A 20,106-nucleotide genomic window follows, 5' to 3' on the forward strand; every position below is an offset into this window, starting at 1 on the left:
ATGATCTGAGATCCAGAAAATAGGGTTTTACAAGGGTTCTGTAAGCTTAGTCTAAGAGGAGAATGTTTCTCTCCTTTTATTCTTTTCCTTTATCTGCCAGGGGCGTGTCATGGCCTTACGGCCATTGGGCCACCTGTCTCTGCCATACTGATACGGACGTACGAGGATATCAGATATCTGCTCCATGCGTAACGACCATTTAATTCTCCCCTGGCACGCATGCAGATGGAACCACTAGGCAAATGGGCTGGCTACCTTTTCTCCTCCGGGCTGGGTTGGAAGATGAGATTAGGACTGGAGCCTAGGGGAGGTCTGATCTTAGGGCCGAAAGGACTGGGCCGACCTGATTGAGAGGCTTTAGAGGGAGTCCGGTCTTCAGGCCGAGCGGCCTAAATCTGGTTCATGTGGGAGATTTAAAAGTTTTCAAGTAATGGGCTGTCATCATGGCCAAGCCTCAGACCGAGATGGTGAAATCCAGCGATCATCACCTTGATCAGAGAAAATCTTCAGTGGTTGTTTGCTTGTTCTTTAATTGGGTTTTTAATCTGTATATGCTATGAGGAGATGGTAAGCTTCTCAAATTCTTTAGTCTGAATTAAAGAAAAAAAAAATTAAGTCATTTTTATATTTTAAGATTTTTATTAAGATCTCTTTATATATAAATTTATAATATATTTTAATTTTTAAATTAAAATTAAACAATAACCTATCCCAAGCAGAAACAATCTTGCATTGGTCTCTTTAGGTTGAACAAATTGATCACTAAGCTTTTCATCCTTATAAGCAAAAGGGTTGTGCAGGTTGCTCAAACAAAGAGAGAGAATTAGACTCTTCTACTTCATTTGTATGGAATGTCTTCTACGGAAGAAGGGATACATATGAAAATGTGCTTCTGTCTCAATAAATACAGATATTTTGTGGAATAAATTTTCATTATTTTCTTTTATTTCTAATTAAAAATTTTACAAGATTTTAATTTAATTAATTTTTTATAATGTTTTATTTGAAATGAAAAAATCTCATACTTTTTAATTTTAAAAAATATTTTATAAAAATTCATTTGTATTTTTTTTCATAAAATAAATTGCTATCAATTGTGAAGTTTTGAAAATTGTGATTACTGGAGGCAGATTAAGACAAAGGAAATACAACATAATGTGGAATTTGTTTAAGAAAACTGTCATAGAGCTGGAGATGTTTTATCGTAAGAGTTGATGGCCGCCGACCTCTAAGCAATCAGGCTAAGGTCGAACTTTGAAAAAAGAGATAAATCCAAATCTCATTAAAATTTAATAAGCAGGTTGATTTATCAATACATCATCCAACCTGCAATTAAAACAGGCTGATTGAGGGTTCGGATTTATCAGAAGAAAACCTATCTCGTTTGATGTGATGGGGAGTAGGAGAACAGACTCAGCTATACCGCAACCCTATCAGTACGGATGTCGGAGAAAAATTAAATAACCGGACGGGAATGGACAAACAGAAATAGATGGTAATACTAGGGGATAGTAGCGATTACAGATAATAACGATTATGCATCACTAGGGAATAAGGAAAAAATGAATAAAAAAGGGGATCGTGACCCTTCAGATTAAACTTTTCCCAGCCATACAAAACTCTATTCCTTTCTGGATTTCAATTCAAGAGTGATTTTGCCATTTTTTTTATAGGTTTTTGTCAAGAGATTTTTTTTTCCTTGATGGCCAGTATTTTTTCTTTATTTATTCTTTTGTATTGATAGGTTATTAGCCTAAAAGTTAAGTTTTAGACTTTATTGGTTCGTTCTTAAAAGTACAGGGACTTATTAGGACTTTCTTCCTATTGGTTCACGTGTTCCGTCAGTTTTTCTTCCCTGCTTGACGGTTGTCTTTTGGTTACTTAAGTAGCAACGACATCGTTTTGCATATTTATTCATATATCTGTTGTTGGAAACGGCGTCGCATCTGTTCATAATTGCATCAGCTTTCTTTGCGCGAGGCTCAAAGTTCACGGCAGCGAAACCTACTTAACGGACAACCGGCGGCGACACCATTACGCCATGCGAAAAGCTTCATGGCAAGAGGTATTTGCGCATAACTGTATTAATTCACGTGTTGATAATTGTATTTTAACTCGTCTACTGATGAACTAGGGCATTGTTTTAAATTTTCTGTTCGAAGCTAGATGAAGTTTCTGATATTCTCGGTGATTCCATCCACGACAGCGGTGAAATCCCTTACCAATACGCGCTATCGGTGTTTCGCTCCAATGCCATATGGAGGAGAAGGAGAAAGTTTTTACGGGAATCTTCCATGTTTCAGGCGGCCGCGAAGGGCCGTAAAGAGAGGTAATTTTGTTGTAAGCAGATTGATTTCGTTTTGATTTTTGATGTTAAAATTTTATTATATCCATTTGGGCTTTTCATTGAATGAAAACCTAGATTATTAGGCCAATAGTGCTACTATTGACTTTGAATCTTTAATAGATTGAAAACCTGTTAATTCAGTTAATTTATTGTTAGTAGGTGAATATTCTGATTATTTAAAATCAATGAAAAAGAATGTTCTGTGATATGACCAATTCTGCTAATCTACAAACTCTTTTTCTTTTCCTTTTTTCTTGAAGAATCTATTCAAGTTGAGATTTGTTTATTGCAGTCTATTTTTCTAAGTCTTTGGCTGAGCATAGTATTGAATTCTCCATGTCTGTTCATCCACCTTGTGTCAGCAAACTTGTTGCGCCTCTCCAGTATATTATAATGGTCATTTGAGAATCGTTAACTGTTTATGTAAGTACAACCTCACAAAATCACAATTAGTTGAATTTTGTAGATATGCTATTTTGGGGGATACGTATCTAAATCACCGTGCAATTCGAGTTACTGATTCACAGAGGCAACTTATAGTTAAAAAAGAACTAAGAGATCTTGGAGGTGTAGATAGGCCTTTGTTCATATGGCAAACTAATGCTCTTAAATCTTTCTTCAAAGGAAGCTTATAAGCAAAGAAATTGAACTTTCTTCAAACAATAGAAGCAATATTAATGTAATGGATACAGCTCACCTGCAGCTGAGCTGAAAAAAAAAAAAACCATTTGGCTTATGTGGACAAGAATCATTGTCATTATAATCAGGAAGTCAATGGTTGATGCTATAGAAGCTTTTTATTACAAAACGGATCCTTAAACTGGTTGAAGGAAATAAAAAGTTTCTTGCCATTGATAAAGCAATCGGTGAAAATGGATTCAGAGTTGTTACCCTTCTTCGTTTGAGCCCTTTGCTTCCATTTTCCCTTGGGAATTATTTGTATGGATTGACATCTGTTAAGTTTGTCCCATATGTTCTGGGAAGGTTTGCCTTTATCCCATTGTTGTTGCTAGTTATGAAGTTGATTTCCTATTGGAAATATTTTATGAGATGTCCCCTTTAGTTGTTTGTGCTTGATGCCCTTCTTATAGGATCCATTTGTTTGTGGACATGCATACTTTCTAGGCAACTTATAGTTAAAAAACAACTAAGAAATCATTTGGAGGTGTAGATAGGCCTTTGTTCATACGGCAAACTAATGCTCTTAAGTCTTTCTTCAAAGGAAGCTTATAAGCAAAGAAATTGAACTTTCTTCAAACAATAGAAGCAATATTAAAGTAATGGATACAGCTCACCTGAAGCTGAGCTGAAAAAAAAAAACCATTCGGCTTATGTGGACAAGAATCATTGTCATTATAATCAGGAAGTCAACGGTTGGTGCTATAGAAGCTGTTTATTACAAAACTGATGACTATTCAATTGTATGCAAGTGGCAGAATTTTTATTTGACATTTGACGCTTTAAAAAAGGAGAAAGGTGACAAACTTGATATTGCCAAGGAAAGAGGGGAAAAGGGTAGTGTGTTGGTGAATAAAAGAAAGGAGGGAAAAGAAAAATATTGTAGTAGAAGAAGATGAAGAAGAAGAAGAGAGAAACAAGGCAATAACATTGCTGAATTGCTGGCAGGATAAGGCATGCAGTTCGTGCATCCAATTGGCATTCTTTGCATACATCCAATGTTCCTTCACTTATCATTATTCTCTCTACTACTCTTCCTCAAGGTTTTCACTTTATCTCAAATCAGTGTGTGATAATCTAAGTGAATTGTTTGATTTATTGTGAATGTTTATTCCGTAATATGTATTTGAATTTCCGATTGACTAAGTTTGCTGCTAGATCCATATCCATATAAGTTTGTGTTTTCCACTTAGAGTTTTAATTTCATTAGATTATTTCAATTTTGGTATTCTCTGTTCTGAGAACATACTTTTCTGCTTCGAATTTCTTCTTTCTAATCAAATCTGTGTAGGATCCAAATAACTCCAAAAGAGAAGAAAAGCTAATTGATGTGATTACCAGTTTCCAACTCTCAATCATTTATGAACTTAATCCAAAGGCAGTCAAATTTTTAAAAGTTTAATTATGGCCAGTTTCTGATATCTGAATAATACACAAGGTATCTTTTATTACATTAGCAAATATTAAGGCAATTTTATATCTTTCGGCCACCTAAACTTCATTTTAGGTGCTGAATTAGTGCTGATTCAGAAATGGATTGTAAGTAGCTATTGGTTCACATATGTGCCTAAAATAACAACTTATAGCTAACCTGGAATGAACAGCCATAATAATTATATACTCAACAGATTCTCTTTTTTTCCTAAAATAATAACTTTCTAACAACTTACTCTACTAAACTCATATATATTCTTGTTAATTAGTCTATTAAAAAAATGGATACTAGCTTCAAATTTGGCTCAACATTTAAAAATTGCTCGTGTGAGGGAAGCAGTACGAATTGACATTAATTTGGTATTCATGGTATCTTTTTCTTCCAATGTTAGAAGTCACATGCTTACTATTAAACCGCTGAAGAATGAAGAAGCATGGGATCTTTTTTGCATGAAAGCATTTTTCATCAATCCAGATAAATCTTGTCCAGAAGAACTTAAACCTCTAGCATTAGAACTGGTGGGAAAATGTGATGGACTACCTCTTGCAATTGTGGCTTTAGGTGGTGTCATGTCCTCCAAAAAGTCAACAAGTGAGTGGAGTAGTGTTTGGGACAGCTTGAATTGGCAACTGAACAATAATCCAAGGCTAGAAATAGTCAAGAGCATTTTGCTGCTTAGTTTCAATTACTTGCCATCTCCATTAAAGTATTGTTTCTTGTATTGTTGCCTCTTCCCAGAAGACTATAAAATTCGACGGGAAAGGCTCATTAGACTCTGGATAGCGGAAGGATTTATTCAGAATGTTGACAGGACTACACCAAATGAAGTTGCAGAAAGGTATTTCATGGAACTAACACTTTGTAGCATGCTTCAAGTTGGAAGCAGAAATGCATGTGGGAGACCAAGAGCTTGCCAGATACATGATCTTTTGCGTGAAATTGGTATATCAATGTTGGAGAGAGAGAAGTTTGGTGTAGTATATGATGGAAAAATAAAGATTAAAGAATGCCAACTTCATCAAACTCGTCGCTTGTCTATTCAAATAACTAATGGAGACCTTCAGTCATATGGCAATATGAGACGTCTTCGTTCACTACTTGTCTTTGTGGATAGTTTTGTGTCTTTCTCGAACACATCATTGTCAAATTTAAAATTAATGAGGTCTTTGGATTTGGAAAATGTCGCGATTAATATTTCACCAGAAGGGTTGGGGACTCTATTCAACTTAAGGTACTTGAACTTGAGAGGAACCTAGGTGCAAAAACTTCCCAAATCTATTGAAAAACTGAGAAATCTTGAGAGTTTAGACATCATAAATACAAATGTAAAAGAACTTCCGAGTGAAGTAGCTGAGTTCCGAGTGAAGTAGCTGAGTTACAGAACTTGTATCATCTGATTATGTGGAGCAAGAGGATTGCAAATAACTTGGGAGATTTTTTGTATTTGAATGGAGTGCAAGTAACATTTAAAATTAGCAAATTGAAGAAATTGCCAGTCTTGTATTATATTGAAGCCAAAGGTGACATAATACGACAACTTGGGAGTATGACCCAACTGAGGAGAATGGGCATTTTAAATTTGAGAGAAGCAGATGAGCATGACTTGTGCTCTTCAATCCTGAACTTGAAACTAATACGCACCTTGCGTCTCTGTGTGAATAATGAAGCAGACTTCCTTCGAGTGGATGCACTGGAAACACCCCCACCCCAACTTCAAAAGCTTGGTTTGCATGGGAAACTAGAAAGGGTGCCACATTGGTTTTGCTCACTTCAAAACCTAACATCATTAGGATTGCTTGGGTCTAGATTGGAGGAAGATCCACTCCCTCATGTTGCAGTGCTACCCAATTTGGGACGCGTTACTCTAATTAATTCCTTCGTCGGAGAAAATCTACATTTCTACGGTGGATTTGCTAAGCTTAAAGAGTTATACTTGTTTAAGTTCCCTCAACTGAAAGGAATTATTATAGAGAAGGGGGCTATGCCAGATATCCAGAAATTGTGGATTGATTCCTGCTTTGCGTTGGATGCAGTGCCTCAAGGTATCGAATTCCTAACCAATCTTCAAATTATGTGGTTAACAAACTTTTCTTCAAGTCTTATAGATTTGAAAAGTATAGATCATTCAAAGTTGCAGCACATCCCAAATGTCAATATCATTGATACTATAGGTGAGCTTCCACAAGCACAAACACACCTCTGTCCTTATTCTAAGGATTTGAAATAACATTTTAGATTGAGGATGAAAACTGTAATGGACTCCATGTGGGTTTTTCTAATCTCCTATAAATTCAACTTACTATATAGAAATAATGAGTTTATTTATATTAATAAATTAGATTTACGTTGATGCTTTATGCAGATATTATTATTATTTATATATTAATAATTAATAAAATTATCTTAATATTTATTTTTTTATAGTAAAAATTATTCTAATTATAAAAATAAAACTTTATTAATTCAATCGATTAAATATTAATATCAATTGTATTGAATTTCACGTCGATTGTGGGAAGAGATAATATACTCTTTATATGAGACAGGTCTAACTAACTCACTCCAAAAGCTAATTCAAAGGAGAAGTGTCTATGACTCATATAAGAAGACACATACCTCACATATTTATGGGAGACCCAACATTAAATATATAATATAAAATTAGAAGAAAAAAATATTTTTCATTTTTTTGCTTTTTTTGTAATAGGATATAAGGATTATATAATTATCGTATAGAATCATGTTAGTATTGAACTCGCTATTGCCCAAAAAAAATACAAAACAACTCATAAATTTTAAAAAGCTTCCAGCTTTACGCGCAAATTCATAATACCAAATTATATGGACTGAATTTTGGAAGATGGAAGAAATTGAGAAACCTGGTGATTTGCACACTAAACAACTCATTCATTCATTATCAATTACAACAAAGCAAATGATGATTTGCGAACACTTGCGGCGGGAGCCGGATTGTGTCTGCCTTAGCTGCCAGTCCATCTCAGTAGCTGCCACTGCCTTCATCTCACTCTTAGGTATTGTTTGGATAGGAATAAAATAAGAGAGGAAGGAAAATGAAAGGGTAAATTATATTTTTATTTTTGAATTTTAATATAATTAATTGATCAATCTTTATATTTTTAAAATCGAAACTTAAATCTCTCTATAGTCAGTTTGTTCAAATTAGATCCCTCCATCCATTTTTAGCATTAAAAGTGTAAAAATATTCTTATTACCCTTTCAAATGGATAACTTATACTTGAATCTTTGAATTTTAATATAATAAAGAATCGGTCTCTATATTTTTAAAATCGTACATTTAAATTATTATAAGAAAGTGAAAATATAACGTACGACTTTTTATCGTAAACAATCGGTGATTCCATTGTTGATACTTCAAGTGATCAGTAAATATTCAGTAATTTACTTTAGCGATAACTTTTTTAATAATTTAATCGATAAATTTCATCGTTGTTTTTTTGTTTTCTTATAGTGAATCTCTCTATAACCAATCCATCTTTATTTATTATAATTTAAACATTTTAATCCTTCATTTTTATGTAAAACAACAATTAAACTCCCATTAACCTTTATCTATAATATCTCATTTAACTAATTTTTAATACTTTTTGTTCTTTAATTTCCATTCATTAAAATATTTCAATTATAACTTTAGTACTTTCAAAAAATACTTATAATTTCGGCTATTTTTAAATGATATCAAATAACTTTTAAATAAGTTGTAAACTTTTATAAAATGTATTTTAGAAAGAAATTGAGTTTCAGAAAAATTTTGACCATCCACTAGATTTGAACTAATAGATAGAAAAATTATAATTTTAGACAGATTTAATATTAAGGGATTTAAGGATTCAGTTTTAAAAATATAAGGATTGATCTGTGAATTATATTAAAATTTAGGGATAAAAGTGTAGGTAACACAATTTAAATTTTTTTATTTATATTGAAAAAAATTTAAGTGTTTATGAGAATATTTTAAGTATTTAAGATTGGTTAATTAACAGAATTATAAACGGAGAACCTTTAATTTGGATAAATTAATTATAAAAAAAATTTAAATCTTCGATTTTAAAAATATAAAAATTGATTCATTAATTATGCTAAATCTCAAATATTAAAATATAATTTAGTTAAAATAAAAATATTTTCGTTTCTTGCGTTTGAATTGGAGGAATAAAAATATTTTCTTTTTCTTGTGTTTGAATCGGAGAAAAATAGAAAGGGAAGGAAGATGAAGGAAAATAACAAATTAAAATTACCATTCACTTTCTCTCAAATTGCAGAGAAAGTAGTTTTTATCTCTAAAATTATTTATGTTAATTGCAAATATAAAAAGTAAAATAATTATTTTACTATTTCAAAAATTTATTTTTCTCTCTAACATTCAAACAATGAGGAAAATTAGATTTTTACTATTTTTATTTTCCTTTCTTATTTTTCACTCTTTATTTTCTTCTCTCAAAAAAGATTCTCAAACATAGTCTTAACTAAAAATTTCCTAACAATCCTTCCCCCTCTCTCTCTTTGTCGTTGGATCATCGCGGCTGCGCTCCTCGTTGCCACTGTCCTCCCCATTGCAACACTACCTCCATCTTATTAGTCGGTAACTCTAGAAAATATCATCTTTAAACCTTTTCTCACAAGCTCAGTCTCTCTAAAGTATGTGTTTCCTCTTCCATGAAATTTGAGAATGCCATAATTATGCGTTTTAGCTAGTTTGTTTGATGATGCATGACTTTGATTTGGTAATCCTAAATTTCCTTAAATCTCCCATTTCCTTTTATATAATATGCTTTACAAATCGTAGGTAAATATGTAGTTTGAGATTTAACATACAAATGTATATTAGATAGCACTTACAGACTTAATCTGATAGTAAATACATTTCAGTAAATTTCAGAGATTTCAGATTCTACTTCTCCAATCTCCAATCTCCAATCTCCAATTTTCATTTTAAAATATATATATATATATATATATATATATATTAGTAATTTTTTCCGTTCCTTATTATTATAATTATTATTATTACAAACAACAGTATAAATAAATAAACACGTATAGTTATGATAATGGTAAGTATAATCAAATACTTATTATAATAAAAACAATGAATTTCTTTTATATAAACATGTAGTAAATTTATTATAATTCATTTTGTATAATATACTTACCAAAAAGAAATTCATTTGATTATGCAGAAGTGGTTATATTTTTTTATAAAAAAGCTATTTAATTAGTTATCATATTTTTAAAATTTATTAATTCACTGATAGGTTTTAATTATTTTTTATTTTATTTTTATTTATTTATTATACTATGTAGATAATTTACCACAGTTTTACCATATAATTTCTTTTATTTTTAGAGTCACCAGTAGTTTTTGGTTTTAATAAATGTTATTAAAATTAATAAAAACAATAAAATGAAATTCAAAGATTTTTATAGCTACTTTTAACCTTTAAATAATAAAAATAATGAAAAGACATATCTCTTTGGAAACAATAAAAAGTTATTAGTTAATATATCAATTTTAAAAAATATATTAATAATATTTTAAAAATCTACTATTTAATTCCTCCGTTAATTTTTTAATCATTAAGTATTTATTATTTAATCACTATAATATTAAAAAATTTCTAAATAATTAGTCATTTAATTTTAAAAACAAATTAAAATATGTTTAAAATTATAAAAAAAAATTTACTAATTAGTTCTTATATATTGAAAATATTTTAGATTATTCTCAAACACTCAATAACTAAAATTGATGAAATGATAAATTAACAGATTTTTTTAAAATTATAAGAATATTTTAATATATTTTTAAAATTAAGTGATGAATTAATAAATTATTCCATATCATAAAAATTAAATGGTAACTTTTTTTTTTTTAAATTATTGGAAAGAGAATGCATTAATAGAAGGAGAGAAAAAAATCTATGCCTTACAAGAATAAAGAGCAAGAAGAGAGAGAGAGTGAGCAAGTGAACGGTCGTGCTATTTGACAATAAGGTTTCGCTGCCTTTAGGTGGCAGATTCCTCTATGTTTTGCTCTGTTTTCTTTGTGTATAGTCTGAATTCTCAATTTTTTTTGAATTTTTTTATCTTGTTTGAGAGTAGTTTTCTAGTTTTGATATATGTTTTTTGGGATTTTGTTTCTCCCACTGTTGAGTCTCACTTCATTAGAGGATTGTGAATCAGTGATTTTTGGCATGAGAGCATAGTTGGTCCTTTAAAAAATATTATGAGTCGATTCCTTCTTCAATGATGCTGGCCGACAGTGAGTTTTGAAGCTTTAATTGGTTTATTTGGGGGTTGTTGTTTGATGGAGGCAGGAGGAAGCTGGGTTTCATGCATCACTTGTTTTTCTTCTGTTGTTTGTGTTGTTGCTTTGGCATGAATGGGCTCTTTGTGGATTTTGTCTTCGTTGCTGCTCGATGATTCTTGGGATTTCTGGCTTGTGTGTGCCGATTATTGTTTTGTGATCCGCTTGCCGTTGTTGTTGGCCCTCTTTATTTCTCTTCTTCATCTTAATTTCTTTGTCTCCATTGCTAGCTATACACAGATCTGAAAATAATTCTAAATTGCTGATTTATATATGATTCTGTGCATGTTAGATTTGCTATTATGTTATTGGGTATTAATTTACTTGTTTCTTTTGCTCTTTTATTTATTGAGTTTTTATATGCTATGGCTTGTTAATGCAATTAGATTGAAGTTTTGAATGAGTTCTGAATAATTCTATATTGTTGATGTAATATTATTTTTGTTGATGTAAAATTTGGGAATTATTGGATTTTCTATGAACCGAACTTAAATTGAACCGATAAATATCTATTCAATTTGTTTTGCAACTATTTATGTTGAAAATGCTGTTTCTACCACTAAATGGGTTCTAGGTTAATTTAAGATTACATAAGAAATAGGGTAAATTACTTTCAAGTTCATGAATTTTTTTAAAAATTCAATAATTTGTCTTTATTTTAAAATTATTCAATTAAAATATTTATATATTTTGTAAAATCTAACTTTTTTAGTATAAAAAAAAATTAATTTTATCATTCCCATTATTAAAAGAATTCATTTATTTAGAATACATTTCAAAGTAATAGAATTCAATTAAAATTTTCTATTTCAAACAAATTAATAATAAATTTAAATTAAATTATTCACTTCATTATATTTATTATTTTAAACTAAATATAAATATTTATTTTTATGACATTGAAAAATGTTATTAATATTTTTCACATATTTAAAATTTAAACTTTATATATTTCTACCATTAAAAAAATAAATTAAAATAGACTCTTTTTTAAATTTAATATAATAATATAATTAATTTCTTAATACTAATTATAAATATATTAAACATTAATACTGAACATTAAACAATTTTTTTAAAAAAATAATTATTAATTAAAAATATAAACAAAATTTGAAATTAAAAAAATAAAAAACAGTGAATAAAGGAAAAAAAAAAAAGAGTTTTTAAGAACTAAATAAGTAATTTTGATATAAATGATTTGAACTGAATTCATTTCTTGCAAAATCTTAACAATTTTGATAAGATTTTATTTTAATTCAAGATCAATTCTCATAAAATTAAATTCTTACATTATTAATTTTGTTAAATAAAAAAATTATAAAAAAATTAATTTCTTTTAAATTCTTGTAAAATTATGCATTCCAAACAAGAGCTTTACATTTAGCAGTGACCGAATTATGATATCTCTACTTTATAAAATTTTATTTTTATTTATATATTTTTTAGAAATTTTATTAAAAATATAATTTTGACCTCTCCAATTTTATAAAATTTGTACATATATTTTTATATTTTTCATTTTTTTATTTATATATATTTTAAAATTTTTATTTTTTTATATTTTTCATTTATATATATTTTAAAAATTTTATTAAAAATATAATTAAACATAAATCTACCATATGAAATTTTGCTGATGTATTCTAAATTTTCATAAAATGATAAAATTACTCTCATTAAATTTTATCTATTTATAAAAGCTTAGAGTATAATTAATAAAATTTTAAATGCAAGTAGCAATATTTATGATCAATTTTTATTTTTTTCAATAAAATATAGATAATATGATTTATATGTGCTGATTTTTATAAATTTAAATATTGAATAGGTTAAAATTTTAATTTGAGTATTTAACAGGTTAATTCAATTAGTAAAGGGGTGTGTGTATATATTCAATAAAAATATAAATAGAAAAAAATTATTTTTCTCCCATTATTTAGATATCAGAAAGAAAAATAATAAGAAAAAATATAATTTTTTTTGAATAGTTAAACTTTATATTTTTTTACTGTTTTTTCCCTAAAATAAAGAAAAAGTGAGGAAATTAATTTTTTTTTTTTAGCTTAATTTTAATTTTAATTTATTAAGGATTAAAATGGAGATATACCGTTAAATTGCCAGCTGCCACATCTTTACCTCTCAGCCACACATTTCAAAGTCACCGTTTTGCTCACTGTTCTTGAAGTCTTCCTCAGGTCGATAGCATAAAATTTGCAAGAACAACTTGCTCACTGTTCTTGAAGTCTTCCTCAGCTGCCACATCCCTATGATGTTAAATTTAAAAGTAAGTCCTTTGATTTTGCATAATTTTCTAATATAGTCCTCTAAATTAATGTAGATATATTATTATCTGAAGACCTTTGTGCTTACTCTCTAACCAGAGAAGAGTTGAAAGGAGGTGAACATAGTAGGCCAAGATGACATCAGTTGCAGTAGACCATGTGATTGGCACAATAATGTCTGCTTTTCAAGAGGAAGCAACATTGTTAGTAGGTATCAAAGATGAACTTGACGAAATCAGCAAAGAACTTGTAAGCATGAGATCTTTTCTACGAGATGCTGAGAGAAACAAAGTCATGTCAAAAGGAGAGGAGACATGGGTTGCAGAGGTGAGGGACACCGCACACCAAATAGAAGACCTCATTGATGAGTACATGTATTACATGTATCGGAAACAATATTCAACAGTCGCCCATCGAATTTTTCTTACTCCAAAATCTTTTTTGGAGAAGCGTAGGATTGCCTCTAAGCTACGACAGATCAATAAAAACATCATAGGGATGGATGAGAGGAGAAAAAGATTTGGAAATGATCATGTAGAAGTTTCCAATGATCACTGCGATTTGACATTATACCCAAGGGATTCAGCGGTTTTTATGAAAGAAGATGATGTTGTAGGGTTTGTAGATGAAAGCCGATTGTTGAAAACATGGTTAATAGATGGCGAAAAGCATTTAACTCTCATTTCAGTGGTTGGAATGGGAGGATCTGGTAAGACAACTCTAGTTGCCAAGACCTGCAACAATGAAACTGCAAAGTCCTATTTTGATTGCTATGCGTGGGTTACTGTCTCTCAGACATATGCGAGAGATGATTTACTCAGGAAGTTAATCAAAGAATTCCATGAATCAAGGAAGGCACGCGTGCCTAATGATTTGGGTACAAAGGACTTCAAAGACCTGGTAGAATATCTTATTGGTTATTTGAAGCATAAAAAATACCTAGTTATCTTGGATGATGTGTGGGATGTAAGCTTATGGGAGAACATAAAGGCATCACTTCCAAATAATGAGTTTGGAAGTCGGATTATATTTACAACTCGAAATGAAGATGTGGGATCTTTTTCTTCCAATGTTAGAAATCACATGCTTACTATTAAACCGCTGAAGAATGAAGAAGCATGGGATCTTTTTTGCATGAAAGCATTTTTGAGCAATCCTGATAAATCTTGTCCAGAAGAACTTAAACCTCTAGCATTAGAACTGGTGCGAAAATGTGATGGACTACCTCTTGCAATTGTGGCTTTAGGTGGTGTCATGTCTTCCAAAAAGTCAACAAGTGAGTGGAGTAGTGTTTGGGACAACTTGAATTGGCAACTGAACAATAATCCAAGGCTAGAAATAGTCAAGAGCATTTTGCTGCTTAGTTTCAATTACTTGCCATCTCCATTAAAGTATTGTTTCTTGTATTGTTGCCTCTTCCCAGAAGACTATAAAATTAAACGAGAAAGGCTCATTAGACTATGGATAGCGGAAGGATTTATTCAGAATATTGACAGGACTACACCCAGTGAAGTTGCAGAAAGTTATTTCATGGAGCTCACACTTCGTAGCATGCTTCAAGTTGAAAGCAGAAATGCACGTGGGAGACCAAAGGCTTGCAAGATGCATGATTTTTTGCGTGAAATTGGTATATCAATGTTAGAGAGAGAGAAGTTTGGTGTCGTATACGATGAAAAAGTAAAGATTAACAAATGCCAACTTCATCAAGCTCGCCGCTTGTCTATTCAAACAACTAACGAGGACCTTCAATTGTTTGACAATATGACACGTCTTCGTTCACTACTTGTCTTTGTGGATAGTTCTGTATCTTTCTCGAACAAATGGTTGCCAAATTTGAAATTAATGAGGTCTTTGGATTTGGAAAATGTCGCGATTAATAGTTTACCAGAAGTGTTGGGGACTCTATTCAACTTAAGGTACTTGAATTTGAGAGGAACTCAGGTGGAAAAGCTTCCCAAATCTATTGGAAAACTGAGGAACCTTGAGAGTTTAGACATTTCGAATACAAATATAAAAGAACTTCCGAGTGAAGTAGCTGAGTTACAGAACTTGTATCATCTGATTATGTGGAGAAAGGGGATTGCAAATAACTGGGGAGATTTTTTATTATACAACGGAGTGCAAGTACCATTTAAAAGTAGTAAATTGAAGAAATTGCAAGTCTTGTACTATATTGAAGCCAAAGGCGACATAATAAGACGACTTGGGAGTATGATCCAACTAAGGAGAATGGGCATTTCAAATTTGAGAGAAGCAGATGAACAAGACCTGTGCTCTTCAATCCACAACTTGAAACTGCTACGCACCTTGCGTCTCTTTATGAATAATGAATCAGAGTTCCTTCGAATGGATGCACTGGAAACACCCCCACTCCAACTTGAAAAGCTTACTTTGGGTGGGAAACTAGAAAGGGTGCCACATTGGATTTGCTCACTTCAAAACCTAACAGAGTTGTGGTTGCATTGGTCTAGGTTGAAGGAAGATCAACTCCCTCATGTTGCAGCACTACCCAATTTGATACATCTTTGTCTAGTTAATTCCTTCACCGGAGAATATCTACATTTCTGCAGTGGCTTTGCTAAGCTTAAATTGTTTTGGTTGATTAATTTCCCTCAACTGACAGAAATAATTATAGAGAAGGGGGTTATGCCAGATATTCAATTTTTGTGGATCGATTCCTGCTTTGCATTGAATTCAGTGCCTCAAGGTGTTGAGTTCCTCACCAATCTTCAAACTCTGGGTTTGACAAAATTTTCTTCAAGTCTTATAGATGTGGATAGCATAGATCGTTCAAAGTTGCAGCACATTCCAAATGTCAAGATCATTTAGCATAAAGGTGAGCTTCCACAAACACAAACACACAAAATTCTAATCAAAGAATGTCTTATTATAACAATTTGAAATATTTTTTTTTTCTTTTAAATAATTTGCTTTCTCATTTTCTCTTGCAGGTAGAATTTCATGTTGAGGGGTTTTCTGAATGAGTGTGTTTCTATTCATTAGGATTGCTTGGGTCTAGATTGGAGGAAGATCCACTCCCTCATGTTGCAGGGCTACCCAATTTGGGACGCGTTACTCTAATTAATTCCTTCGTCGGAGAAAATCTACATTTCTACAGTGGATTTGCTAAGCTTAAAGAGTTATACTTGTTTAAATTCCCTCGACTGAAAGGAATTATTATAGAGAAGGGGGCTATGCCAGATATCCAGAAATTGTGGATTGATTTGAAAAGTATAGATCGTTCAAAGTTGCAGCACATCCCAAATGTCAATATCATTGATACTATAGGTGAGCTTCCACAAACACAAACACACCTGTGGCCTTATTATAAGTATTTGAAATAACATTTTAGATTGAGGATGAAAACTGTAATGGACTCCATGTGGAATTTTCTAATCTCCTAAAAATTCAACTCACAATGAGTTTATTTATATTAATGAACTACGCATATATACATGCATTATACAGATATTTTTATTATTTATATATATATATTTTTTTTAAATTGAGAATTAGCGATTGAGATATTAGAATTTAAAATTTCTCAGATTTACTTAAATGCATTTATTACTAAATTAAGCATGTGAGTACTATTATTATTTATATATTAATAATTAATAAAATTATCTAATGTATTAAAAATATTTATTAACACTTTTTTTTTTAATTGAACCGATTATCATTTAATTGGGAGTGCATATTAACTATTATTTTGTTATAAAATAATTACATTATAATATTCATTTGTGATGTTTTGCTATGCACGGTAACTAATTATATTTTTAATTATATTTTTTTAAATTAAAAGATGTTTATATACTAATAAAAATCATGAGCTAGTACATTAAAGAGCAGAGATGGAGGACAATTACTCCATTCTTCAGAACTTATCAAGGAAGGCAGCTCGAACAAGAATATGAGCATGTTGATTCACAGTTTTTCTAAGATATTTTTTAATTTTTTAAAATTTAAATAATGATTAATTTATTTACATTTTCTTAATTATTTTTTAACTAAATTAACTAAGTTGTACTTCTAATTTGATATGTTAATTTTATTTTAAAACTTATTTTCTAATTATTTTCTTAATTTTATTTTAAACCATTAATATTAGGGTTGAAAACCATTATTTTACCTCCTTTTTTTTATACTTATCCTTTTTTTTTTGGAAAAATTGATTTTGGAAAAAAAATATAATTAATTTAAGACTTAAAGATATTATAATTGATTTTAGAAAAAAAATATATAATTATCCTATTTATTTTAGAAGAATTGATTTTGAAAAATATAATTTATTGTACATATACTTATTTGGAATTATCTTATATATTTTGTTAGAAAATGCATATTAAAATTTGTCTACTGTTTTTACTAACTAATCGAGCATTTTAACATGCTAGAAGTTCGCTATCATAGCCTACCATTTGAAAATAGTGTTTTTTCTGTAAAAATTATTTTTTCACATGTCAACACTGATAATACTAGATTTATTTCAGAGCGAACTGAAATAAGCATGCAGAATTTGGAGAATACAAAACAACATTAACAATATGCTGCTTCTCAAGTTATTAACAGCTTAAAAATCATTTATTGGTTTGAATTAGAAGACTACCAATACAAAGAAATGACATGCATAAGGCCAATTACTCCCGGGCCGAGTTAAATACTAGACCCACCATCAACTGATCCAACAGAATTTTAAATTTTGAAGCAATTTCATGTGCTTTACAAATGAAATATGAATATATGAAAATATATATCTTGTTGTGTTTTGTCCAAAATATTTAGAAGATTATTGATGCCGACTCTTAAAAGGTTTTGACTTTTCTATTATCGGATATCAAATTATTATACTAATTTTTTGTATTTTAATTGATTCCTTTATTTTTTTAAAATTCTATCTTAATATTAAATATATCAACCTCTACTTAATATTTTTGATATTTTTGATGTATATGTTTATTATAATAACTTTAAATTTAACTATATTATAATAAATATATATAATTGATAGTGTTTATTTAAGGCTAATATTTATATATGCATCAGCCAGCCTATATACATATGCATAAAATAGATTGTATAAATATATATATATATATTAAATAAAAATACTACAAGACATCAAACTATAATTGTTTTATCAATTTAAAAATTATAACAAAATCTCTCTAGTGAATATAACATTACAAAATTATAGTTTATCATTATATAATATCATCGTATAATTAATGATAAAAAGTAATGGAGATCAAAGTATTACATCTAATTCTTACATAATTATTAAAAAAATAAATTACTAATTTAGCATAGCATATGATTGAAAAGAATTATAATTTAAAATTAAATTAACAAAAAAAAATAGTAAAATAATAAAGTAAATTTATCATATTGAAATATTTTTTTATGTAATAAACTGTTCAATTGAAAGAAGCTCATGAACAGGACCTATGCTAACTGATGGTTATAACTGAAGAGGAGCAACTTCGGATTGATGCATTACAATTACCCACTTAGAGTGAATAATATTATGTTTAAATCGAAAAAATTAATTAAACTAAATTAATTTAAAATTCAGTTCGATTTTTTATTTATTTCGGTTCAATTCGATTTTTAATTTTAAAAATTTTGATTATTTCAGTTTGGTTTTGATTAGAAAAAATTTAAAAAAATTAAATCGAACTGATTAATGATAATAATATATTATTTCAATAATATGGAGATTAAATCTTAATAAAATATTTTAATTAAATTTTAAAATAATAAAAATAAAGTGTAAAAAATAAAAAATTTATTAAAAAAATTCAAATTGATCAAATCGAACTGGATTAAACTGAATCAAACCGGTTCAGTTTGATTCAATTTCTGATCAAAATCGGTTCAATTTTTATAAATATTAAATTTTTGATTTTTTGTTTATTCGATTCGGTTCGATTTTAAACTGAACCGAACAATTGCTGACCCCAACCACAGCTTCAGAAGCTTTTTTTGTTTGGGAAATTGGAAAGGTTACTGCATTGGTTTTGCTCACTTCAATACCTAACATATTTGTGGTTACATTGGTCTAGATTGAAGGAAGATCCACTCCCCCACATTGCAGCACTACCCAATTTGGCAACGCTTGAATTAGTAAATGCCTTGATCAGAGAAAATCTCCATTTCTGCTGTGGCTTTGCTAAGCTTAAAACATTATTCAATGGTTGTCTGCTTGTTCTTTAATTAGGTTTTTAATCTGTATATGCTATGAGGAGATGGTAAGCTTCTCAAATTCTTTAGTACCTCTCTATTAGACTCTGAATTAAAGAAAAAAATTAAGTTATTTTTTATATTTTAAGATTTTTATTAAGATCTCTGTATATAAATTTATAATATATTTTAATTTTTAAATTAAAATTAAACAATAACCTATCCCAAGCAGAAACAATCTTGCATTGGTCTCTTTAGGTTGAACAAATTGATCACTAAGCTTTTCATCCTTATAAGCAAAAGGGTTGTGAAGGTTGCTCAAACAAAGAGAGAGAATTAAACTCTTCTACTTCATTTGTATGGAATGTCTTCTACGGAAGAAGGGATACATGGGAAAATGTGCTTCTGTCTCAATAAATAGAGATATTTGTGGAATAAATTTTCATTATTTTCTTTTATTTGTAATTAAAAATTTTACAAGATTTTAATTTAATTAATTTTTTTATAATGTTTTATTTGAAATGAAAAAATCTCATACTTTTTAATTCTAAAAAATATTTTATAAAAATTTATTTGTATTTTTTTCATAAAATAAATCGCTATCAATTGTGAAGTTTTGAAAATTGTGATTACTGGAGGCAGATTAAGACAAAGGAAATACAACATAATGTGGAATTTATTTAAGGAAACTCTCGTAGAGCCAGAGATGTTTTATTGAAAGAGTTGATGGCCATCGGACTTCATAGTAATTAGATTGAAGTCAAATTATGAAAGAAAAGATAGATCCAAACCTCATTAAAATTTAATGAGCAAACTGACCTGTCAATAG

At 29.5% G+C, this 20,106-nt stretch overlaps 2 protein-coding genes and 1 long non-coding RNA gene across 4 annotated transcripts; all 3 read left to right on the plus strand.

Moving 5' to 3' along the window:
* Nucleotides 1-1,919: 1,919 nt before the first annotated feature.
* Nucleotides 1,920-3,092, plus strand: LOC122722474. The gene is made up of 2 exons (XR_006349376.1): nt 1,920-2,065; nt 2,163-3,092. It is a non-coding gene; the product is annotated as an uncharacterized LOC122722474 (long non-coding RNA).
* Nucleotides 3,093-4,835: 1,743 nt separating this feature from the next.
* LOC110606232 (disease resistance protein RPM1) lies at nt 4,836-6,704 on the plus strand. The gene is given in 2 exon segments (XM_021744986.2): nt 4,836-5,797; nt 5,800-6,704. Coding segments are annotated over 2 exon segments (1,827 nt in total). The 5' UTR covers nt 4,836-4,858; the 3' UTR covers nt 6,688-6,704.
* Nucleotides 6,705-13,080: 6,376 nt separating this feature from the next.
* LOC110606372 (disease resistance protein RPM1) lies at nt 13,081-15,920 on the plus strand. 2 transcript variants are annotated; one of them, XM_043952994.1, is made up of 2 exons: nt 13,081-13,093; nt 13,191-15,920. In XM_043952994.1, exon 2 carries the CDS (start codon nt 13,227-13,229, stop codon nt 15,918-15,920), a length of 2,694 nt encoding a protein of 897 aa, XP_043808929.1. In that variant the 5' UTR covers nt 13,081-13,093; nt 13,191-13,226. The 2 variants fall into 2 exon arrangements, with proteins under 2 accessions (XP_043808929.1, XP_021600848.1); XM_021745156.2 differs by having other exon boundaries at nt 13,208-15,920.
* Nucleotides 15,921-20,106: the final 4,186 nt, after the last annotated feature.

Source organism: Manihot esculenta, chromosome 18, assembly GCF_001659605.2.
Source record: "Manihot esculenta cultivar AM560-2 chromosome 18, M.esculenta_v8, whole genome shotgun sequence".
NCBI lineage: Eukaryota > Viridiplantae > Streptophyta > Magnoliopsida > Malpighiales > Euphorbiaceae > Manihot > Manihot esculenta.

Excerpts from the sequence above, each read along its gene's own strand:
- LOC110606372 (XM_043952994.1), top strand. The coding sequence starts at position 13,227 with ATGACATCAGTTGCAGTAGACCATGTGATTGGCACAATAATGTCTGCT.